The 25564-nt window shown below is 44.7% G+C and overlaps 1 protein-coding gene and 1 long non-coding RNA gene across 3 annotated transcripts in view; one reads left to right on the forward strand and one right to left on the reverse strand.

Moving 5' to 3' along the window:
• Positions 1-15688, forward strand: part of LOC146861037 (uncharacterized) — a 180824-nt gene extending 165136 nt beyond the window's left edge. The window contains exon 4 of the long non-coding RNA XR_014978902.1: positions 15364-15688. This is a non-coding gene — a long non-coding RNA (uncharacterized LOC146861037). The remainder of the gene's footprint in view (positions 1-15363) is intronic.
• Positions 15689-18490: 2802 nt separating this feature from the next.
• RAMP1 (receptor activity modifying protein 1) overlaps positions 18491-25564 on the reverse strand; it is a 593779-nt gene continuing 586705 nt past the window's right edge. For both annotated transcript variants that reach the window (XM_085645045.1, XM_085645046.1), the window contains exon 3: positions 18491-21407. In XM_085645045.1, the coding sequence (XP_085501171.1) occupies positions 21152-21407 (256 nt within the window). In that variant the 3' untranslated portion in view covers positions 18491-21151. The remainder of the gene's footprint in view (positions 21408-25564) is intronic.

The raw sequence follows: 25564 nt of genomic DNA on the forward strand, positions 1-25564 counted from the left end.
TACGGCCAGGCCGCCACCAAGTCTATTACCTGTCCTATCAACCTTGGCTATTCTATAACCTATAGGGATGGCTAGGAAGATATCTGGATTTGAGCTCTCTCTCAGCCAAGTTTCCGTAATAAACATAACATCCCAATCATAGGTCTTTAGCGAGAGCCAGATATCCGATGCATGTTTAGGAAGAGACCTACAGTTAATCAGGCATACCGTAATAGGCAGCCTAGGACCGGGTCTACGCAAGGGTCCTGATAGTAATGTGTCCGCTGGATTATAGATATCTACATCCCCTTTCCAAAAAACCACATCCACATTAAAAGCGCAAGACCTATGGTTTAACCTAGGTTAAATGTTGCTCTGCATTCTGCAACTTGAACTCAGGTCCTGATGGGAGGGAACCAGGGCCTGTCCAGTAAAGTAGAGACATATAATGGTTTGAAGCAGGGGTGCCTCCTTACGCTTCTTCTTATCTTCCTTTACATCCATGACTTACCTTGCGGAGTGAAACAGCGTGAGGAGGACTCGCCTAAACTAGGAACGATGAGTGTTGGTGTTGTTGATGTTGTTCTGTTAGATGTAACCCCAATAGGGCTACAGAGGCATCTCTCTGAGCTGGGAAACCATGCCGATGAACATTATTTTAAAACACACATCTCAAAGAGCAAAATTAGGTTTTTTTTATTTGTTTTTTATTGAAAACAATAAGCATGACAGAAACACATGGCCTACACACAGTTTCCATCCGCACCAATCCTTCTCTAACATTGTCAATGAAACAGTTATACATGATTTCAGGAGCATCCACCGCGACATTACACTACAACAACCCCAACACTTTCCACCCCATACTCCTAATCGGACACTTGAGTCACCTCCAGTCTTGGTGGTTCGCATATATACCCTCTGAATTTATCCCATTTTCCCCAGATTCTTTCCCATTTTTGAGGACATACCCGATGCACATACACCGCCCTTTCCGCCACCATTGCTCCATCCAGATCCCTACACCATTCCTGCAACGTGGGAGATTCACCTGATCCCCACCTCCTCGCAATATTCCTTTCAGTAAACATGATTCCTAGTGTTACCCAGTCCTGTGTCGGGTGGGTTAGATCATTTGGTTCCCAAATATTTAATAAGCACCGTTTCGGCTCCGGAATCAACGATTAAATTTTGTTGGTATATACCCTCTCGCTGCCTTCGATCATCCACAGCCTACCGGGTGGGAGTACCTCGAATTAGAAGAACTGGGTTTGGGGGACAAGCTTTTAGTGTTGCAGCTGCAAGACTATGGAATGCTTTGCCCCTGGAGTTGCGCCAGGTGAAAGACCTTATGGTCTTTCGTAAACAACTTAAAACCTGGCTCTTTCCAAAAATTTAATAATCCTCTATCTGAGTTCTAAATTCTTTCCCCTGGGGTTGCGCCAGTTGAATGACCTCATGGTCTTTCGTTTACTATTTAAAACTTGGCTCTTTCCAAAAAACTTCATACTCCTCTACCTGTTTCTAATTCCTTGCTTTTCCCTCCTCAGCGCCAGGATGCTCGTCGAGTTGCAGTGCGCTCTATAAGATACTATTACATTACATTACAGTTTGAGACACTGTCCTCATTATTTTGACCAAGTACGCCCTAATCTTCGGACATTCCCACACAGTATGGTAGAAAGTACTCTCCTCCCCACAGTCCCACAGACAGAAGTGAAGTACAGCCATCCCTATTTTGAAGAGGGTCACTCTGGTGTAGTACGTGCGGTGAAGTACTTTGAATTGTATCAACCGCAAGCGCGCCGGTATTGCGACTTCACAAAGAGACAACAGTGCCTCTTGCCATTCTGCATCATCCAATTCTCCCAAATCTGCAACCCATTTCTGTCTAAGCGCCAATGTGGGGTCAGGCAAGTTGTTTACTAACTTACGATAGGTGAAGGAAGTGGCTCTTTTGTGCATATAGTCAGTCAATAACCTATCCTCTAGAGGTGTAGCCTCTGCCAAGATGGTCCCTGCCAGTAGAACCGCCTGCAGCGCATGTTTGACCTGCGTAAAGTTCGGACGGGGCAAGTTCGTATTGGGTCTGCAGGCGTTAAAATGGGATTACCTCACCCTTCCTCCAGAGATCACCCACCGTTGATATGCCTATCGCATCCCATTTATCAAAGCCTTTGCTATTCTTTAGGCACCCAAGCCGCTGGGAGGTCCCCTCCATCCCAACCTGGCATGCGCCTCATGCCATATGTGAACTGTTTGCGCTGTGGGCCCAATCAATAGTCTGGATTTATTTCTATTATACAGCACTGACATGACAACATCCTCTCCAAGGCCTTGCCTATCTGCCTGAAACGCTGGGTCGGTATGAGGAGCGTGCAAACAACTAATAATTACCTTTAACTGGGCCGCCCAGAAATATAACTGTATATTAGGGAGGGCTATACCACCGTCATACCAGCTCCTGACCAACTTATCCTGCCTGATGCGCGCTGGCTTGCTCCCCCAAATCATACCGGAAACTTCCGACACGATTGTCTTAAAGTAGCTCAACGGTACGGGAAACGGAGTATTTTCCAAGACATACAAAAAGAGTGGAAGCGCCATCATTTTAAAAAGTGCTGCCTTTCCCAGCATTGACAACGGCAGACCGCACCAGACCAACGCATCACGCTGAAACCGCTCCAAGGGGGGCCCAAGATTTCTCCGAATGAATTCATCGTGTTTGGGTGTAATATGAATGCCGAGATATTTAAAGGTGGCCTCCGTGACCTGCAGCGGGCAATCCCTCGGAAGCGACGGCATCGGACCACGCAGTACGAACAGAACCGACTTGGACCAATTAATGGTGTAGCCAGACACCCGACCGAAAATCTCACAAATATTTAAGAGCACTAAGATGGAGCGGCCAGGGGATGTCAGATACAGCAGCACATCGTCCGCATATAGAGAAATGCGGTCTTCCTAGTTTGGCGTCCATTGGAGTCCACGAATCAGTGGCTCCCACCTGATCCATGCCGCCAGTGGCTCCAGCACTAGTGCGAAGAGCAACAGGGACAGTGGGCACCCCTGGCGCATTCCCCGCGTTAGTGGGAAGTCTTTGGAGATATGACCATTGGCCACTACATGTGCCAACGGTTTAGTGTAGAGTAGTTGTATCCACACACAGACTTTCGGGCCAAATCCTAAGTGTCTAAGGACTGCAAAAAGATATGGCCACTCCACCATGTCAAAAGCCATCCGCGCATCAAGGGAAAGGATAACCGCCGGCTCCTGAATATAGGACATCCGAGCCATAACGCCCTGCAGCCGCCGCAGGTTGAGAGCCGTGCTCCTATTCGGCATGAACCCAGATTGATCCGGGTGAATTAAGGTCGTGAGATGTGGGGTCAGCCGCGTCGCCAACAGTTTGGCTAATATTTTAGCTTCAGCATTTAGTAAAGATATCGGACGGTAAGAGGCACACTCCTCAGGGGGTTTACCGGGTTTCGGGATCATCACAATGGTAGCCCTGCGTTGATCTTGCGGGAGCTCCCCTGCCTCGAGGCTCTCAAGATACATATTTAAAATATAAGGGGCAGTCGTAGCGGCCATCTTTTTATACAGTTCAATGGGTAAACCATTAGGTCCCACCGCTTTCCTTGACTGTAGGGAGCCGATACCCACTTGCAGTTCTTCGACTGTTAAGTCGGCTTCTAGGGTGTGGGCTTCCTCTGGGGATAGTTTAGGCAAATTAATATCCCTAATATACGTTTGAGCCTCTACCGTCTCTATTGTTGTCCGCGATTCGTATACCTGCTGGAAATATCCGGCTAAAATAGTCACTATTTCTTCCGGTGCAGCCGCCAATGAGCCATCCGGTTTGCGCAACTGCGCTATTGTTCTTTGTGCTCGCTCCTTTTTATCAAGCCAGGCTAAAAGTTAACTAGCCTTATCACCTATCTCATATATCGTATGCCGCGTGGCTTGGAGCTGAGCCCTAGTTGCCTCCAGCTGGTATTCCCTGAACTCACATTGCTTAGCATGCAGGATTCGGGACGTCTCCACTGGTGGATCCTGTGCGTGTTGATCTGTAGCATTAGTCAGGTCGGACTCTGATATCGAGTTCAGCTTGTTTTGCCCTCTTGTGACCTGTTACAGAGGAAATGGCCTGCCCACGGGTCACCGTTTTATATGCTTCCCAAAGAATACTTGGGGACTGGACCGAGGAAGCATTCTCTTGGAAGTAATGTTGTGTCGCAGCAACTATGGCTTTTGAAATCTTAGGGATTTGCAAATACCCCGGATACATGGGATAGACCCTCTTCCGTGCTTTATGATGGTTTGTGTGTGTTAGCATTAAGGGCAGTGGTCTGAAATACCCCTAGGGCGGATCTCAACGTCCACCACATTCATGAGGTGGTCTACGGCTGTAAAAAATAATCGATGTGGGAAAGGCTATTATGTACCCCCGACTGAAATGTGTATTTCTGCACTTCTGGATGTCTGTATCTCCACGCATCGGTAAGCCTGAGGGCATCCAAAAAAGCCCCCCATGCGCGTAGTACCTGCCGTGTGCTGCCTAGGAGGATACCTATCCCTGGTCCCATCAATGACTGCATTAAAGTCCCCACCAATCAATATCATACCTGCTGGAAGACCTAATAGAAATGCGCTAAGTGCCGGGAGAGCTATTGAGTGAAGGGCCGGGGGATGTATACTGACACGATATTAAACAGTTTCCCTTCCCATTGACAGGAAATTGCCGCAAATCGACCCTGGTCATACGTATAAGTATGTTGTACTATTAGTGGGAACTGTTTACGCACTAAAATACCTACACCCCTTGAACCAGAGGAGAACTCAGAGTGTACCACCATACGGAACCCCTATTGATTCATAGCCCTACAGGCCGAACCCACTAAGTGTGTTTCCTGTAGCAGGGCCACCGCCGGCGCGCATCTCTTTAGATACTGTAGGACCAGACCTCTCTTTATTTTATCCCCCAGTCCATGTACATTCCATGTAAGCAGCGTTAGTGGGTTAATCGGGGACACCGGAGGCAATTGTGAATTAGACTCGATGGGTGTCTGCGTCATCCTTGTCCATCACGCACAGTCTGTCTTCTCTCAGGAACATTTACATAGTGCATCCAGAAATCTTTTCTAATCATAGGCTGGAAGTGTGCTATGCTTGCCCATATAGAAATCAAAACCAAGAACAAAGAAAACTAACTCAACTTTTCCCTTTCTCCCATCCACTCCCCCTCCTCCCCCCCTGTCCAAGCCAAGCTTCCGTTAATGAACGCCTGGTCATCATGGTCCCGAGGTGGGCGTGCGTGAGTGCAGACAGTATTCAATGGTTTCCCTTGTAGGAGACACAGCAGACCAATAATTTGTTTTAAGGAAGACCGCATCCAGTATACCCATACTTGCATACTCACCACAATTTGGCTAGCCCACAAAAAATAATAAAAGCCGGAACAAACCCAAAATGAAGAACGACCCCCCCACCACCCCCTCCCTGCTTCCCTGCCAGACGGACCCCCAACTATCCGCCACCCCAACTTAGCAGAGTGCTTTAATCCCAGTAACAGTACTTGCGTGCGGAGGGGAGAAGTCCGTGGAGGGCTGCCGTCCATCCCCTCCTCAAAGACAAGTTATCAACAAGAACACGCTACAGCCCATTCTTTAATTATGTCACTCTGGTACTTGTGCCCACCACCGTCATGTGGGAGGACCACGTTGTTCATCCCTTGCACATGTAGCCACTGTCCTCCTCATACATTGCGAAGCCATAGAGCCTCTCTCCACCTTGGCATGTTCCAAGTATGTAACTCCTCCGTACTTCAGTCCTTAACCGCAGTCTGTTTCGCACGGTCATCCTCACGCTCCCGTCCGCGATCCCTGGAGTCATCATCTTCTCTGTGCTGTTGTTGACGTCTCTCGGTTCTTCCGGATCCTTCCACTCGCCGCCATCCCTCGAGCCAGTCGTGGGCCTCCTCCGGGCTTTCAAAAAAACAGGTTTTGCCATCCGCCACTACACGCAGCTTCGCCGGAAACAACATGGAGTATGGTAGTTCCCTACGTCTGAGTTCTTTCTTAATCTCAACAAAACTCCTGAGACGTTTAGTTACTGCCGCCGTGTAATCCGGGAAGAAGGACACCACTGAGTTTTGGATGGGCAGCGGTGGAGCCACCCTTGCCGTTTGTAGTATAGCATCCCTATCCCGTAAACTGAAGATACGGGCCACGACTGGTCTAGGGGGAGCGCCGGGTTTGGGCCTGCCCCCCGGAACCCTGTGCGCCCTCTCCACAGAGAAGGAGTTCTAAAGTCCTCTGAGTTGAAGTTTGTGTTTTATGAGATCCTCAACGTATAGATCCATGGCTGGACTCCCTTCACTTTCGGGGATACCCGTAATTCGGACGTTATTGCGCCGCAAGCCCTCTTGGTCGTCCAGCTTCTTTGCCATAAGTCTATTTTCTGCTTCCAAATGACTGACCCTCTGAAGCAACGCAGTGGTGTCCTTTGACAAGGATTTTGTCACTTGCTCAAGCTCTGTGACCCTGGCCGTCATCTTCTGAAAGTCTGCCCTCAAGAAGGAGACATCAGTCGAGATGGACCCTACTGTGGATTGCACTTTATCAAGAGCCGCCATAATATCTTCCAGCGTCACTTTCGTCGCTCCCTCCAGACCTGAGTCTTTGCCTGAGATGTCCTTGCGCTCAGGCGGAGTGGGAAGGTCTTTTTGGTAGGCATACTTATCCAATTTGCCTTGCGAGTTTGTGCCCCTGCCCCCCTTTTTCACCCAATCTGGTATTGCGCCGATCGGTAATCTCCAATGCCTGCCCTGGGAGCACAATCCACACGCGGCATGTCGGTTTTCCCGCCGCGCTGGAAGTTGGTGGGGTGGTGGATCGGTGAAGCACCACCAATAAAGTGCACCGAAGCACCAGCGACACCAGAGCGCTCCGCACTCAACCTCTCTAGGGCATCAGGTAGTGCTCCCTCGCTAAGTCCCAGTCTCTGTCCCAAGCCACGGCAGCCTTATACACAATGCTGCCGCATATGTCGCCAATGGTGCCAGCCTGGGCCACGGGGAGAAGAGTTCGTAATTAATGTATGCCACCCCCCGACCCAGCAAGGGCCGGTCAGAGTGCTGCACTGCGTCTCACGCCACCCACCACAGCGGGGGTACTGCAGTCTAATATCTATTTATATCCGATGGCTGTAGTAGCTTGTCAGTCCCGGGCTGCATCCACGCGTCCAGCCATACTTGGCAGCGGAGGTCACATCCATCCCCAGGTGCCCAGCCCCCTCTCTCATCAGCGCGCTTCACCCTGCATACCGGCTCCGTTCACACTTGTCCCAATGTGCGGACCGCGATGCCTCCGCCTCTGCTCACGGTCGTCGTAGCAAGGTGCCCCTTCCGTTGCGGTCCGCCTTAGCATGCTACGTATTAACAAGGGGTCCGAAACAGCCCCGTAGGCGCCCTGCAAGTGTGGGGGGGGGGAGAGGGAAGCACAGGACGCGGACAGTAGTTGCGGGCGGGTACAGCTCCCAGTAGCCTCCGTCCGCCAAATCGCCCACTTCGTTCTACGCTGCCCAGGTGTTCCAGCGCACATCCGACGGTCTCAGCAGCACGGCAGTCCCCGGCTTCGTCCACGCATCAGGGCCGCTTCCCTCGGTACGCACCTTCCAGCATTGCACAGGACTCTTACCGGCCAATAAGCAGAGCGCTAGATGCCCCTCGCCCTCAGCTTTCAGAAAGTGTCTATTGAGGCAGGATAAATGCCCGGATTTTTGACGGATTAATTGGGGAACCGACGCCTCCCTCGGAGCTCCTCTAGGTCGCAGCCATCTTGATCGGCTGCAAGCCACGCCCCCCCCCCCCCCCCCAAATTAGGTTTTTAGGTCTCAGGGTGCAGTGTTAGGAAGGATTTGCACTGGTTTCTGGGGAAAGATAAGCTGGCAGTGGTGAAGCTGTATACACGTCTAGGTAGAATGTTTTCTAGTAACTGCTTACATAGGGATCATATCAGTCAGTGCAGAAGTAAGGCTTTATCCCAAACTTGAGCCATTAGCAGACTAATTGAGGGTTGCGGGCAAAGACATTATGCCATGTTTTGGCGGTATACAAGATTTGAATCCCGCCTTCATTGAGCTATGCCTGTGAAGTGATGGAAGTGCGGTATTGGTCCTTTTCGGGAAGGTTGAAGAGCGCATCTGGTGCCAAATTTGAAATGTTAATTTTTCAGCTGTACCCTCGGCCCTCTAGCTTGAATTTGGGCTCCTCTCTACAAATGTGATTGCGATGGCAGCTGTTCTAAGGTGAGGGAATAATATAGTGACTTGGGTTCTATCCGGGCTGCATTAACAAAGGAAATCTTTTATTGCTTGAAGGTAAGAAGTGCTATTTTCTCACATTATATGAAAGCTTTGGATATGTTTGAAATTGGTCAGAGTGGGGTGGCACCTCTTCCAAAGCTTATTTTGAAAAATCAGATTTAAAAAAATCAATTTATGAAGTTAATAGGCAAAAGGATATTGTACTCTGTACTCAGCATGTCTGGATTGAAATAGTATTGGAGAGTAGCATCTGTTGAAATTACTCAACCATATTTTCCATGTAACCTCACCCAAGGTGTGTGTAAAACTATTTTGTTATTAAGACTGAATTCGTTTAAACTATGAATTATCACTGGAGCCTGGGAAGTATTACGTAGGGACGAGAGGCTTTGCAATCTTTCTGGGAATTGCGACATCAACTGTTAAGACCAAGTATGATATTACTTCGGTAGCAGAGGCCCGGAAATGTCTTTTTGCACCACAATCAAAAATAGTCTGTTAAAAAATGTAAAAATGTTTTAAACAATTCTTAAACATGTTCTATATATGTTTGTATGCTGTCATTCAATATTAACGGTACGCAGCTCCACATTTGTGGAATAGGGCATTGTAGGTCAAAAGATTTTGCACAGTGTAAATATATTTACTGTTTTGGTATTTTTCTGTGAAGCTAAACATATTGTATGAATAGAAGTAGTGTATTAGTGTTGCATTGTAAACATTGTTGCACTACTTATTTGCAGTATTTATTACGCTTGGACAGTTTCCTGTATTATCTAAGAACTATTTTGTAATGTTTGATTGAAGATTCAATTCCGCATTTGCACTTCACTTGTCCGTAGGGTTTTATCAAAGTAGAGCATGTTTGTACCCTAAATGGCTTCTTCGTGCATTTTATAATTCCGTATTTTTTATACTATGTGAATTGCTATTAATAAAACTTTTTGTGTATTTGAAAAATGCAACCCTTTTTCCGTTAAGGAAAACCAGACACGTTTAGAAAACAAGATAAAAAGTTACCCAAACCTTTTTAGGAGTAGGCAGTATCTCACTGCCTACTCCTAAAAATGTTTTTTTTCAACTTTTACCAAAGCAAAAGGGTTGGTGACCCATTCAGATTTGCAAATGGCTTACCACCTCCTTTAAGTTGCTGATAAAATATGAATGCTTTGCAATCGGATTATGGTTGTAAAACATTAACACTTACCATATGCAATCAGTATTTGGAAGGAACTCCCTACACATGCCCTTCCAAATACTGATTTCTTATTGTTTGCTTAACCCATTTAACAATTTTGAAAACCTTTTCTGAACCACTAATTGGGTTTAGTACATCCCAAAAAGTGCTTTAGTGGTCACAAACCTCAGATTTGCCGAATCTGAGGGTATGCAACTGTTAAAACAGTTTGTACATGAGGCTCTAAAGCCCGTGGGGTAGATTTATTATAATTTGACGCAGTGCAGCACAGCAAGATAACTTCCTGCGCTGTACTGCGTCAAATGTTGAGTGGAGGATTGCGCCATATCTATCAACATATAGTGCATTCCGGCACTCTGACTGCACTGGCGCAATGTGTGCTGCCTAGTGCCAATGCAGGCACCCCTGCGCCATGGAACGCCTGCACAAAGACAATTCTTAGAGGTGTTTTCCTCTTTCGAGGTGTGCTTCAGAATCCATCACACTTCAAAAGACGAAACAACAAGGAGAAATAAAGATATTTTTCCTTCTTGTGCCTCTATCACAAGGTGTACATTTTTGATGCATTCCCAGGTTTACCAGTCTTGGTAAATCTATGAATTCAAACAGAACTATTGATGGACAGAATGCAGAACAATGTCATACATTCACCCCAGTACAGAGATCTGGGCCTAAATCCATCGTTTTTTTGCTCACCATGCCATTCCAGTTAGGACCCAGCCATATGCAAATCAGTCTTGACCCTGTGCCCAATGGGAACAGTCCAGCCCGAACTGCCAGGCCAGGTCCTCTCTGGACTGGAAACAAGCATCCTAGGACCGGTTTTGGGGTTTCACCCCTCTTCAGCCAGGATAGGTTGATTCCAGTGGCATGGAGAGCACAGGACTCACGTCTGAGCATTCCCGTCCCACTCGGGGTGACCATTGCAAAAAGAACTATCGATGGACAGAATGCAGAACAATGTCATACATCCACCCCAGTTCAGAGATCTGGGCCTAAATCCATCGTTTTTTTGCTCACCATGCCATTCCAGTTACGACCCAGCCATATGCAAATCAGTCTTGACCCTGTGCCCATTGGGAACAGTCCAGCCCGAACTGGAGTGAGCTAAAGAATGATGAAGGATTAAACCCAGATCAGTTGACTGGGGATGAGTGTTTGATTTGCTCAAACGCTCCGTCCATCATCCCCTTTGGTATCGTTTAAATCTATGAATTCACCAAAATACATGGGAGGCTGTGTGGAAACACCCACGCTCAACCCACTTAATGCCTTCCCGGTGCAGAGTAAACCAAGGCAGCAACTTGTGCTGCCTTGCTTTACTCTGGATTTACCAAGCCACGCATGGCGGCCTCGCGTGGCTTGGTTAAATCTGACTTAACAAGTGCATTGCCCTTGCGTCACCTTTCGTGACGCGAGGCCAACGCAGCCCTTACATAAATCTGGGCCCTTATGTATCAACATGTTTCCCCATACATAGAAAATAGGTAAAATCCTTTGATACATTTCACTAATGAAAAGTCGAACTCTAGCTAACTCTGCAATTGTAGGCTTCATACTCCATTTCGTTTGTGACTTTTGCGGCCAATGTTCTGTATCAAATGGACAAACTTGTATTTTCATGCCCCAGTAGAATAATGTTAAACCTGTTTTTAAAGGCAAGACTATGACCTTCGTGAGAATATCAAATGTTGTTTAAGGTTTTACTTAGCTGTTTTGGCAGAATCACTCAAACTGTAGCAATATTTATTTTAATGCAGCTGGGGTCCGTGAGAAGCTCCATGTTGCAGAATTACGAGAGGCTTTTGAAATGTATTTGTTTGCAACTGTTTCACTAGTTAAAGCCAGATTAGTTCCTTCAGAGGGAACAGTGTACTCGTGTATTGAATGAAGGAGCATATGAGCAACGAGGCGATAAAAAGTTATCGCCGCTTTTGCGTCCGTTTTCGGGCGAAAAGCGGCGATAATTTCATCGCCTAATCAGCAAGGTCACGCTATCGCGAAACCTTGCATTAGCGCCTGAATTCTAAACGCCCAGCTTTGCATCTCTAAAGTGGGCGTTCCTGCCCTGCCCTGACATGACTGGAGAAATGTCGCTAAGCGACATTTCTCCTATCATCAAGCCCCACGCTATGAAGCATAGCGGCAAGAAAAGTAGCGATAACCCCTGTTATCGCTACTTTCCTTACGCCTGCTTCAGGACTGACTTAGCCATGATATCCTATGAAAGGTGGATATCATGGCTAAGTTTGCCTTGCCCTATCATCAAGCTAACGCCAAACTTCGTGAGATTATTGCTGGGTTTCCAGTGATAATCTCACGTTTGGCAGTTAGCGCTAGGATTTTTATCGCTTTCGAGATAAGCGTTGCTAATAGCACGCTATCTCAGTGATAAAAATCCACGTTAGCTGGCGATAATTATCCTAGCGCTAAGTGCACTTAGAGATAATTATCGCCGGTCCTTGATGATATACTCCGAAATTCTTTGTTCAGAACCTTATAAAGTACTCTCTTTTGGGATATGTTAGAGCCCCTTTTCCTATTGACTTAAGGAGGCGAATCCATGCCGGATTGTTCTTCTATTTTATACTCTGCGCTTTGCTGACTTGAACTTTCTTGAATTTTTGATTGGTTCTTTACTCTAGCTGAACTTTGCAATCTGGTTTACTGATTGACTTTCAATATATTACTCGGCTCCTTCTATGACTAAAATCCAAAAATAAACCTTGTAGATTTAAATCTTCACCATCTGTTGTTCTTGTTGGACCAACTGAGTTCTATATATCTAAACTGAATTTATCATTTAGACGTGCTTTAAGGAGACATAGATCCAGCGAAGAGCCCCAAAATGCGTTAAGGGATTGACACTGCTCCCGGTCCATCAGTCGCGCACGGGTAAGAGGCGGAGCACGATGCCAGCTTCAGAGTTAGACTTTGGACAAGTCTCTTACATCGGAAAGGACATCTCATCTAATAATTCCTCAAACTTTAAAAGTACGAACAGGAAGAAGATCTTCTTTGGTGGTCACTTCCTAGTTGTGGAATGCACTCCTGTCTCTGCGGCAAAATACTTTTTTTTAAAAATTAAATAAAGGAACTAAAACCAACTTACTCTGTTGAAGAGATTAATAGGTCTTGTTGGTATATCCCACAATCCCTAGGGCCGTGAATCCTTATGGAGTGCGTTTGCGCTTTAGCAATATCTGTTGAATTGAGTTCAGTTATAAGGAGGTGAGCTGTTTAGATGGGCTGGCGGCCCCCTTCTGAAAACTCATTTTGTACTTCCCGATACATGTGATGCCCAAATGCGAAGAAAAGACCGGCAAAATGAAGTATAACTCCAAGCTGGTGTAGAAATCATGGAGTGGAAAAGTTCTGTGGTGCCAAGTGACCAAGCTGTGCAGGCACTGTAGCATTACAACCCAGTATTTAATTTGTAAAATATCAAGTACAGTAAAAAAGGAATAAAGATTTTAGCAAGTGAATTTGTAATCACTCAGAAGATTTATGCATAAGAAAAAGTGGCATTCACAAAGGTTTCCTCTGAGCACGTCTGGGCACCTACAACTGACACTGGTTTCCAAACCTATTTCTGTAAACTATTGTGAAGTCCTAGAAGTTGTAAATGTGCATGGTATGAAGGTCCTAAACATGTGGGTTCGCTTTTATGACTTTGTGGCCAGTAGTGGTTTTAAGCTGGCCACTTTAGTTTCACACGGATAGAGTATTATATTTTGTTATACTGGCAATGCAGCACGTGGGTTCTGGATACAGTATTATATGTTTTATACTGGCAATGCAGCACGTGGGTTCTGGATACGGTATTATATGTTGTTTTTTTTTTGAAAACTCTTTTTATTGGCATTTGTAGTAAAAACATTGCATACATTTTCACATTCGGAATTACAGTAGATATGAGCCCTTGAACCGGAGTGTACAGACGCTGATTTTATAGTCAGCGGAACTTGCAGGCTTAGAGTGTTATGGTCCCTGCTTTATCTCTGAGTTAGGAACCGGCTACCGAAGCCGATGTCTGGGCCCATCCCACTAGTGTGCGCTGTGTACGCCGCACCGTACGGGGGCTGCTACATGTATCTATATCCCCTGCGTGGGTTATCACATAGGTCGTTGAAGTACAGTATTATATGTTTATACTGGCAATGCAGCACGTGGGTTCTGGATACAGTATTATATGTTTTATACTGGCAATGCAGCACGTGGGTTCTGGATACAGTATTATCTTTTTTTATACTGGCCTGCATCACGTGGGTTCTGGATACAGTAGTATATGTTTTATACTGGCAATGCAGCACGTGGGTTTTGGATACAGTATTATATGTTTTATACTGGCAATGCAGCACGTGGGTTCTGGGTACAGTATTATATGTTTTATACTGGCAATGCAGCACGTGGGTTCTGGATACAGTATTATATGTTTTATACTGGCAATGCAGCACGTGGGTTTTGGATACAGTATTATATGTTTTATACTGGCAATGCAGCACGTGGGTTCTGGATACAGTATTATATGTTTTATACTGGCAATGCAGCACGTGGGTTCTGGATACAGTATTATATGTTTTATACTGGCAATGCAGCGAGTGGGTTCTGGATACAGTATTATATGTTTTATACTGGCAATGCAGCACGTGGGTTTTGGATACAGTATTATATGTTTTATACTGGCAATGCAGCACGTGGGTTCTGGATACAGTATTATATGTTTTATACTGGCAATGCAGCACGTGGGTTCTGGATACAGTATTATATGTTTTATACTGGCAATGCAGCGAGTGGGTTCTGGATACAGTATTATATGTTTTATACTGGCAATGCAGCACGTGGGTTTTGGATACAGTATTATATGTTTTATACTGGCAATGCAGCACGTGGGTTTTGGATACAGTATTATATGTTTTATACTGGCAATGCAGCACGTGGGTTTTGGATACAGTATTATATTTGTTTTATACTGCCCTGCATCACGTGGGTTTTAAAGTTCCCAATGAGTTAAGATCACATTGAAGAGTCCCCTTGACTGTTATCAGAGTTGTTTCTCTGTGTGAAGCCATTGTAACATGAACCAGTGGGGTAGTAAATAGAATGCATAGAGGCATAGAATATAAAGTGTTTTTTATATCAGTTTCACTGTGCTTCGGTAATTATAGAGACTTTGACTTTGCACTGTAGTAATGTACATGAATGTGTGTTAGCTAGTGCAGTTGCTTTGAATGCCATGTATTATTACGCCAAATGTATTTTCAGTGGCGCGGCATAAATAATATGTATGCAGATGTACAGAGTGTGCTGTGCTATTTAGTAGCATTCTTGAGTGTGGTGAGGAGCCGTGGCTCACAAAAGGCAAAGCCACAAGTGAGCCCCTCACCTGCCTAAACACGGTTAATAAATAGCGTATTACTCAGTGCACCTCTGCATAGATGGTTTAAGCCATGATGTTGTATCATGTGCAGGAGTCTGAAATAAAGCAATAGCACTACATTGATAGTCTCACAATAAACCCATGCATTAAAGTACAATCACACTGAATAGGCCTCTTGGTCATTAGAAGAATTGTTTTTCTCTCTCATGTCATAATTGTAACATGTATTCAGTGAGACAGTAAGAATTGTATTCTCATGTCTGTTACACAGAACTGTGGTAGTAAATGTGTTAATTTGTGTTCAATTTACACTTGCACTAAATAACATGACCACATTCGTGTTCACTAGCATAACATAAATATATATTAGTCAGCTACAGTGACAGCAGGAGGGCTGTAAAGTGACTGAGACAAGAAGCTTTTCAGTGAAAAATAAGGAAACGATGTTCCTGAACACGTCACTTTTTTTGTATTCCAGACATGAGCCAGCCCGACGATAAACGAGATGGGCACCTGAGGCCACCATGAAAGCCTGAGAGATCTTTTTCCTAAAACTGAGGACATCTCATGACACTAAGGGCTAGATGTACGAAGAGGCAGATCGCCACTCGTCGGTGCAAATTGTGAACCAAATCTTTGCAACCTGCCTGTCATTTTGCAATGAAGCATATGTACTAATTAGTCACTTTGCAAAATGCCCAAGTCTGTCGTAGGCTCCATGAAACTAGATAAATTAAGTGCATATAAAATTAATTGTTTATGAGATGCTTATACCGGGTACGTTCCCGTGGAGTTTGTATATAATGTATCATATTTTATCCTTTATTTTATATTGTGCTTTTTTGGTTTCATTATATGAAACCGAATAAAGATATTTTGATTGATTGATTGCCCTATTGATTATTATTGACAGATCATTAGTTGCGACCCCTTGCTGTTGGTACCAAAGTTGGGATGACGGCTTTTAATGGACTAATGCCCACTATTCCTATGTCTGCATTCCCTACACAAAACATGTGTTAAACTGTCTGTGATCTTTAAAGGTACAGGAGCTACTTCACAATAAGAACACGTTTTCTGTTTTAAGAGACATGGGTGAGGCCCTACAGTGATGGTCTGATCATCCAGCATGATTCCTCTTTGCACTACTTTGGAGGTGTCTGACTTTTCATATCAATGTTGTGCAACTGCAGTCACAAATCAGTGTGACACCCCATTTCATGTAGCAATTAGAAAGGGATGTCCCTTTCACACCTACTCCTAGCCAGTGTTTAATTTATAAAATAATGAGTGCCGGTACCCAAAGCTCTGCTCAGACGTCTGCGTCCGGCATTATTGAATGTTAGCTCACTGAATGCCATGGAGGTGCAGTCTTCAGTCTATCTCATGCCTATTTAATCCACTCTCTCCCTTTGCAGGTTTCTGGTCTCTCCCTTTGGGACGCTTCCCATCTTTCTCTTCCTTTGTGTGTTTTTCTCTCTCTTGTTCTCAGAAATATTAGATCAGGAAAACTAGGTCCAGTCCCCATAAATGAATGCCAGTGGCCCCCACAGGCAACTACCAGGTCAAGTTAAGCACTGCTCCTAACTGTGTATTGGAATGAGTGGTAAAAACCATTTTGCAAGCCAGAAATACTTTTCCAGCTCGGAAAATGGTTTAGCACATGACCAAACACTAGTTTGCAGTTGCAAGGCCTGTGAATTTGCAAATCGTAGGGATTCCGATCGCAAAAGAGTTTTATATTCCTGGCTCTAAATCCTTTGTTTTTTTTAATAGTAGAACAGCCTTACCTCCCTCCATATTCCACTCTAAGACATGTCACTGCACAATGAAAATGTTAATATTCACTAAATGCATAGTTTTGTTTTCTCAAAAGTTGATTATATAATCTTTCTGTCCCCTTGTTTTTGACAAGACAATATGCTTTTTCGTTTCTAACTATTCTGTCTCTTACCTACAGATCTCTTAGACACTCAGGGGCAGATTTACAAGAAAGTGACGCATCTGTAGAGATGCGTCACTTTCCCTGCGCCAAAATGCAAAACCCTTGCGTCACCATGGATGCGCCGTATTTACAAAAGTCAAGCATTGCTGGAGTCGTGTCGCAAGCACGACGCAACTCCAGCAATGCTCAGGGGCGCCCTATGCCTAACATGCTGCGTCACTCCTTGCGCCTGCTTCTAGCAGGCGCAGGGTTTTGACGCAGCATGGACGTAAAAGTGACTCAGTGAAATCTTGTAGATTTCACTGCGTCACTTTTACGGGGCTTCCTGCGACGGAACGCCCACCCTGCATACATTAAACCTGACGCAGGTTTAATGTGGTGCAGGGCTTCACAACGTGATGCATCTCCCTAGATGCGTCATGTTGTAAATGGGCCGCAACTTTTACGCTGCTGCTGCGTCACAAAAGTGACGCAACGACGGTGCAAAATTGACGCAAGGGGCTTATAAATCTGCCTCTCAGTGCTTGGTTCACTCTTAAGAAAAATTCAGAATAAAAAAAAATAATACAAGAATTCAGTCATGGCAATCTACAGGAGCTTGAGATATTAAAGCGTTTCTGTCCTAGCTATTTTTAGGAGATGTTTGGATTCCCACAGACATTTCTGTCCTGACTCCCAGCAAGGGATACCGGATATGACGCCCGGGAGATAGGAACGCATGATTGAAGTTTTAATCCATGGGTGGAATGCAGTTTTCTTATTGAAAAGATGGTTCGGCGAGTTATCGCTCTCCTCTGACGTTGGATGTAATCTGCAGATCCTGCAGCACCAATCCTGACAAGGCAGACAGCTTTCCGTCCTTCCATGGTAAGTGGACCTAGAACTGTTCTATAGTTAATACTAGCATGTTTCTTACAGCGCTTAGAAGTAGCAAAAGTGTGGGACGAAGCACTGCTAAAAAAATACAAGTTATAATTGTGATAAAATCGAATTGTCGTTGAGGAGATATGTCCTTCTGGAGCAGTGTGGATGGGATTCAGTTATTCTCAATACATTCAATTCAATAAGGTTGAACTGAAGAAACAATGCTTTGTGTTTTCTAGGCAGACATGATGGAGATTAGTCCTATGTGGAAGGTGAGGCGTTTAGGCCTAGAATGCAGTTTGCTGGTTTGCCTGCACCCCCTCATTCCCGTCCTGCCTCAAACCAGATCCCACGTTAGCCATAACTGGGCACCAGGCGGACATCCTACCTAGACTGTCATTGATGCCTCCCTAAAATGTATCTTGCAGTTACAACATGTGAAGGAGAAGTCTGAAAACAGTGACAAAGCACATATTCTACAAGAGCCAATTACCAACAGAAGGCAGTGCATTTGAGTGCCAGCAAGGGATGAAGCAGGAGACTGCATACGGCATTTAAGAGCTTGAACACATGGAGAAATTGGACCTGAGTCCTCTCCCAATCTTCGTGTCTGCGTCCCCTTCCGATCCTACTTTCACCTTTTTTGTCATTTTATTACTAGCTAAGAATTTCCTATGTGGCCCTTCCACCAGGAGGCCACACGCGACTCCTAGTCTGGGGTCCAGAGGTGAAAGGGGACACCTTGTTCTGGGGAACACTGTGCCAACTGAAGGTGAAATCAGTGTCTGACTGCAAGTTTTTGCAAACTAAATAATTATCATTTTATTAACATTGTCCATACACATTCTAAAACACCACATAAAAATGAAAGATAATTTAGCATTTTTCCATCCGTTGCTGCACTTTGCCGGCTCCTTTAGTGGTTGTTTTCATTTACCTGTCGGCAGTTGTTGGTCTTTTGCTGGGATTTGTGAATTTTTGCAATTAACTTCCTGTTGTGGTCTGAGGCACTTTATAAGCAATGCACGTTGAGAAAGATGTGAGTGTGCTTTCCCAGACCGAGATCCTGGTCCTAGTTTATCTTTATTGCCAGAGTGTCTGTCCTGGACTAATGCATTAGCTGTGCAGTGCCTCCTCCTTCCGTCCAATAATGAGACCAATCAACCATATCTCACTCGTTCAGAAGATCCATGTTTCTGCTGGAATAGTGCCTTGGCTACTTGTCATGTTACTGACATGACTTGCATGAATTGCATCTTCCTCTTTCATAATCCCCCTATCCCCACACTTGATTGGGGTCTCACTCATTCCCACATCACTGACCTCTTATACATTAATGGAGTTTCATTCCTTCCCTCTCCGTCTTTATACACTTCATTGGGGTCTCACTCATTTCTACATCATTGACCTCACAGATTGTTATGGTGTCACACTCGCTACCACATCACTGGCGTCATAGACACTAATGGAGTTTCACTGGTTCCCGCATAGACTTTATACACTTCCATAGGATCTCATTCATACCCACATTCCTCTTAGACTTTATACATTTCAGTGGGGTCTCGCTTGTTCCCATAGCACTGGCCTCGTACCGTAATGGGTTCTTCCTCATTTTACGCACATTTGAGTGACATCTTAGCATCTTGCCCTCACCAGTCCCAATCCTAACTAGTAACTTTTAAGGCACAATGGAAGCTTCCCGGAGATTAACATTGGAAATACACAACAAGCTGCCTGTGCTTTTCAAGGCTGACTCGTTCTACAGTCATTGGCCGCATACATTTCAATTGTGCTTCACTCTTTCCCCAATTGTTGACCTTTCACACTACAATTAAGTCTCACTCATTTCTGCATCATAGTATCTTCATACAGTACAACTCATTCCCACAGCAGTGTCTTTATACAAAGCAATGTAGTCTCACTCTTTGCTCTGTCACGCCTTCATACGCCACAATAGAGTTTTCCTCACATACCACATTAATGTCATCATACGATACAGTGGAGTCTCACTTGTTCCAATGGAGCTGCCTGCCTACACTATAGTAGGGTATTGCACCTTTCCACATTATTGTTTTCATTCACCAAAATGGAATAAAACTGATTCCCACATTACTCTCTTCATAACCCACAATACGGTTTCACTCATTCACGTATCCCCAGACACTCAGCTAGAAGCATTGACTCACTTAATTTGACTTAATTTAATTCAGCATAGGCTCACCTATTGCCGCGTGACTCCTCTCAAACAATTCAATGGTGTTTGAACTGACCTAACACACTTCGCTCTCACTCCTTTCCCATAGCTTACTTCTTTCACAATCAGTGGAAATCTTGTTGTTTGCACATCACTCAGACCCTCCCACGCTCAAATTTAGTTTCATCAACCGCATAACTGGCCCTCCCACACTTCAGTGGAATTTCATTGCCCACATCCCTAGTCCCCCCACACATCAAAGAAGTTTCATTGCCCACCTCACTGGGCCTCCCACACTTCAATAGAGTTTTGTTGACCACATCACAGGCTCTCCTGCACTTCAGTTTAGTCTCATTGCGTACATAACTGGCTCTCGTAGAGTCGTACAGGTGCTCGCCCGGAAGAGGTAGCAACTCTGTGGCATTTTGATGGAGGCGAAAGCCCGGCAGTCGCCTCTACGTACCCCGTATCCTGTCGCAAACAGGAAACATAATTGGATGTGCTAAAGAAAGGCTAGTGTAATTATAGCCCTTAACCGGAGGGTGGGTGGGGTTAGCAAGCGTTTCCTGTTTTGTTCCCTGCCTGTGATTAGATACTACCGCATGTTGTTTATGACTGGGTCAAGGACGTGGGCCATAGAGGTAATGACGTTTTCATTGCCAGAATCAGTGACCCTCCCACGCTACAATGGAGTTTCATTGACCTCATCACTGGCCCTTGCACACTTTAATGGAGTTTCATTGCACACTTCAATTGTGTGTCATTGTAGAAATCACTTGCTCTCCCACACTTCAAAAGAGTATCACACGTTTGCACATCACTGGCTCCACACACTTCTAGAGGGTCAATTCACACATCACTGCCCATTCACATCTTTAGACGAGACTCATTCGTCACAACACTGGCCAGCATTTAAGTGAAATGTCATTCTCAATGTCACTATTTTTACACATTTGACGGAAGTTTCGCTCTTTCCCACATTAGTAGCCTCAAACCCCACATCACTGGCCATACGAGAACTCCGTTTTGTCTGACTTATGTTCAAAATAGTCCCTTTTTACAACTTCTCTCCATTGACCTCTTAGGCCATGTGGTGTGAACCTTGGACGGCAGTAGCAGCAAAACCACCTAGTATGGAGTACCTTCTCGATCCACTTGACATAAGTCCACAGACAAAAAGTAAGTCCAACTGCTGTGGAAACGCCTTGCACGATATATACACCACTGCTCATGCCTTCCCCACAGCAAGGGAATGGGGTCTTCTCACACAATGCCCTCACTCCTCTTGCTCCTCCACACCACCAGTCCAGTCATGAGAAGTGTGACCAGGATCGGGATGACGATTAGGGAGCACATGATGTGGTAGGGAGGATCCGCCACAGACCGCCCTGTCAGAGAGCAATTTCTGAAGTAGTGCCGGTGGATTGAGGTGAAGAAGGTGTCCACAGCCTGATTGGGCCAGAAGCAGTCAAGCTTCTGTGCGATCAGATATGTGCAGTTTGTGAGATCCAAGTACGATCTGAGAAGAAAAGGTAAAGAAGCAGTTAGTAAAGTGGCCTGAAGCAATATTTATATATATATATAGTGCATGCTATTGTCCAACTGAAAACAGTGATACATCATACAGTCTTTATGACAAATATGCTACCTGTTCCTTTATTCAATTTAGTCTGCATTGCATCTTGGAAGCGGAGTGAAACTGATTTAACGCCTCAAGATTTTGTTGTGCCAGATGTGTGAAGTTTTAAAAAAGGGGATGGGCCTTGCGCGCCAGATGGAACGCATGACACCCAGTCCCCTCCTGCCAGAAGTTGGGGAAGGGCAAGTGCCATTGGGGAAAGGAATGGGAGGTGCCCATCTGCTGAGTGGCAGCTATTTGGTTTTCATGCTGCCAGTCAGGCTTGGGCAGCACTCAGCAGGGCTAGCCTTAAAGGTTTTGCTGCCCTGAGCACACAAGCATCCACTCTGTCTCTATTTTTTCCCCTCTCCAAATATATACATTGCATCCTTAACTAGGGCCATTAGCAATACTGCTTGTGACGAGATCTCTGCAGACGTGATACTCTTTATAAGTAAAAATGTTTTCACAGAATGAACTATGGAAAAACATTCAGATATTCCCCTGTATCTGTTATACATGAAAAAGGATAGCTAAGCCTAGAAATAAAAGCAAAACACAGGGTAAGTTACCTAAGTTAGCCCCTTGAAAAAACACACATCATAAAGAGTAAGAATACATAAATTGAGTGACTCATTTTGATAAAAAGGCAATGACTTTGTAATAATTCTCAGAAAAGAGCAAGCACCAAATTTTACATCTACTCCTTCTGAAATAGCACAATGGCAATAGTGCACTTCTAACTGTATGAAACAATTTAAAATAATGAAAGGGTTTTGCCACTTCAGACTAATATCTGGGAGTGGCATGTTAAATGGCGTCTCTGGCCCTAGGTGACATCAGGAAACAACACTCCCTGTGGCCGGAGCCTCTGTGCATCTTGGCTGTGACATTTGCTGCAGGAAATGAGTCAAAGTAAGTCGGACACTGTATAGATGTAGAGGTCTGCCTACTCTAACCAGTGAGCCACACTTCTCCACTGTAGGAACCTATATGTTATTTCTGTGCTGCGAACTTGGCCAAACGAATGCTGTACATGGTCAAAGGCAAGCGTAAGTCAATGAGTAATAGGAGAGGAAGCTGAGTTGTGGATGGTGGATACAATGTTATGTAGTGTTCTTTAAAGAGGTGAGTCTGCAACTCTTTACTAAATTGGAGCATCGTTGGGCCGGTCCTCATGAATGTGGGAATTTTGTTCCAGACCCTAGGTACAGAAATGGAAAAGGCCTATATATTGTCTTGTTTTTTTCTTTTTCACACTTCTTAGCGTGCAGTCTGATGGCGTGCTGACTGTGGGTGCGCCGAGGATCATCAGAGATGGTGAGCTTGTGTGCCGAGCACCATCAGAGATGGTGAGCTTGTGTGCCGAGGACCATCAGAGATGGTGAGCTTGTCTACAAAATCGGGGATCTGATTGGAATAGCTTTGTAAATGATGCACCTGCTGTTGAAGATGGTGTGTGCTGGCCTGAATCAGTGGAGTTATATCAGGGTGAGGATGATGGGATCATATTTCTTCAGGGCCTGGATGTTGCGTGCCGCAGTGTGTAGAATACCCATTGAAAATGTTTTATTCCCCCCAGCGATTCAATTCATTAATAGAAAGGCAGTCAGCAGTTTTTTTTACTTTGCTGTCACTCATCAGAACTTACTGACTGCTAGTTTTAAAGGTCATGTATAGTCTTTTGTGTAAACATTTCAAGAAATGTTATTATTCACACACAGAGTTAAAAAACAAATGACCTCCTTTGAATAGGTGATGATAATTATGGAATCTAATGAGGACTCTCTGTTTACAGGGAATCATCCCACGCATGCATATATTTGCATGATTTAAATGAGGCAGATATTGGAATGAGCCATTACGTGGTGCATTTTCTTAAACACATCCCTGACAATTTTCATTAATATAGTTGCATAAACTAGATGCAGGGTCCCCGCCTGACAAGAAGACAAACTTTGGCCAGTGACTATAAAAATTCAGGACAAGGGATCAAAATTCAGGACATAAATGCAGAAAAGGTCAGTTTTATGGGCACCTCAAGATGTCGCACAGCTCTAAAATAGAAGGCCATTAAAGTTACAAATCAAGAGGTTTATGTTCTTTGGTTTATTCAACACATAGGAGTATTGAAAACCTATTCACATAGAGGTGGATCTATTCTACTCCTTCCCATGAATGACAGTGCCAGCAGCAGCACTCTGTAGCTGAGGTGGAATGAGAGCTCGTAGGCAACCGCGCTAATCGCTTTAATGTTTATTTCTGAAGGTTTACTTTTTATCATAGATGACAGACTTAACAAATTTGTTGCTCCCAAGAGAAACTGCATGACATGTAGCTCAAGTGTTGTGCACGCAGTTATGCAAGAGTGAGTGCGGTTGTGAGCATGTTGAGTGTGAGAAAGTGTAGCTCTTGGGTGAAGAGCTTTCTAAAGTTGAGATAATTCTAGATGCCCAAAAATACTTCAGCTGTAAAAGCACTCCTGGTGACAGAGCATTGGGTGTGACAGCTTTGGGTGTGAGAATGAAGCAGCATGTACTGCTCTACCACCCAGATTGTGTTTCACCACCACTGCGAGAGCACGCTGGCTGTGACATTGCACGTTTGATTGAATACTACTAGTGAGTGTGCTGGGAGATTTGACAGCTTGCCCCGTCCGTCCATCACAGACACAATTATAACCAGCCTTACAACCAGCCTGCTTAGGCTGAGGGATGAAATTCAGCTTCACTGAGAAGAGTGGCTCATTTTTCCAGACAAAAGTTGGGTATGCCCAAATGTTGATGTCTGCAGAGGACAGTAAGAGGTGAGAGGCGGAGAGGGAACTTTAGCATTGCCAGCAGCTGTGCCTGCTACTTTAACCATCTGGGAGCAGGGGTTGGAAAGCGTCCTATGACAGACAGAAAGCAAACAAATGTGCTGAAAGGTCGCAGAAAGAGTGTGTGTGAAACAGGAGAAAGAGGAAAAGAGAGAGGGATAAGACAGTGTGCGACAGAGAAAGAAAAATATTGTGATAAAAGAATAGAGAATAATATATGATATAGTATGAATATTATATGACATGTTTGATAATGACTTTGGTGCCATTTGACGAATCTTCATGAAATCTTCACAATTGGTGGCCCGAGAAAAAAAGGGGAGTGGGGAAAGGAAGGCGGGGGAAGTGTCAAAACATTTGCATTTCCCATAGAGATTTTCGACTTGACAACAGCTCAGATAGCTGAATGGAATGACACCAAATTTGGCAGAAATCTAGCTCTTGGCTTGGAAGGAGTGTTTTTGTAATTTGGTGTCAATCTTTCCATTAGTATTGCAGTTATTAAGGAATGTCTGGGGATGCGGATCCTTCGCGGATCTGCCTGCGGGGGATCTGCGGATCTGGGCAAAAAGCAAGACCCTAATTGGCTGACTGCAACCTGAAAGGAAAGTTACCCTGCCACACAAAAACATAGAAATTCGGCAGCTATAGTTATACTTATACTTATCTAAAGAAACTATAACTCATGCTGTTAAGTAACTTTAGGCCACGAGTTTCTTCAGATAAATAGAAGTATGACTATAACTGCTGAATTTCTATGCTTTTGTGTGGGTAAAACGTGAACCTAACTATACCGAGAGAGGGAGAGGCAAACCGAACACTAGATCAGTGGAAGAAGAAGAAAGTGAGTGAGGTTGGCCAGGTGAAAGAGAACAGATGGTAAAAGAAAGAAGAGAGGTTCACAGAGGGTAGAGTAGAGAGTGAAAAAGAGATACTGAGACATGCTGATTGTGTCGGAGTGAAGGATGAAAAGAGAAAAAAACAGAGCAGAATACAGAGAGAGAGAGAGAGGGAGAAAGAACAGAGAGAGAGAGAGGTCGAGAGGAATGGCAAAACTAGTAGAGAGTAGGGAATAGATGGGAAAAAAGGGAAGGCAAGTGTAACAGAGGTTGAAAAAGGTTGCAGATATTTGTGCTGAACTCTTCTTGAGGGTTGAAGTCGGTGTTCTCAAGCTTTTGTAATTTTAATAAAACAGTTCCCATCCTTTTTGTTAAAAAACAACTGGTTGATTAGATTAGGG

This window comes from Triturus cristatus, chromosome 3_1 (assembly GCF_964204655.1).
Source record: "Triturus cristatus chromosome 3_1, aTriCri1.1, whole genome shotgun sequence".
NCBI lineage: Eukaryota > Metazoa > Chordata > Amphibia > Caudata > Salamandridae > Triturus > Triturus cristatus.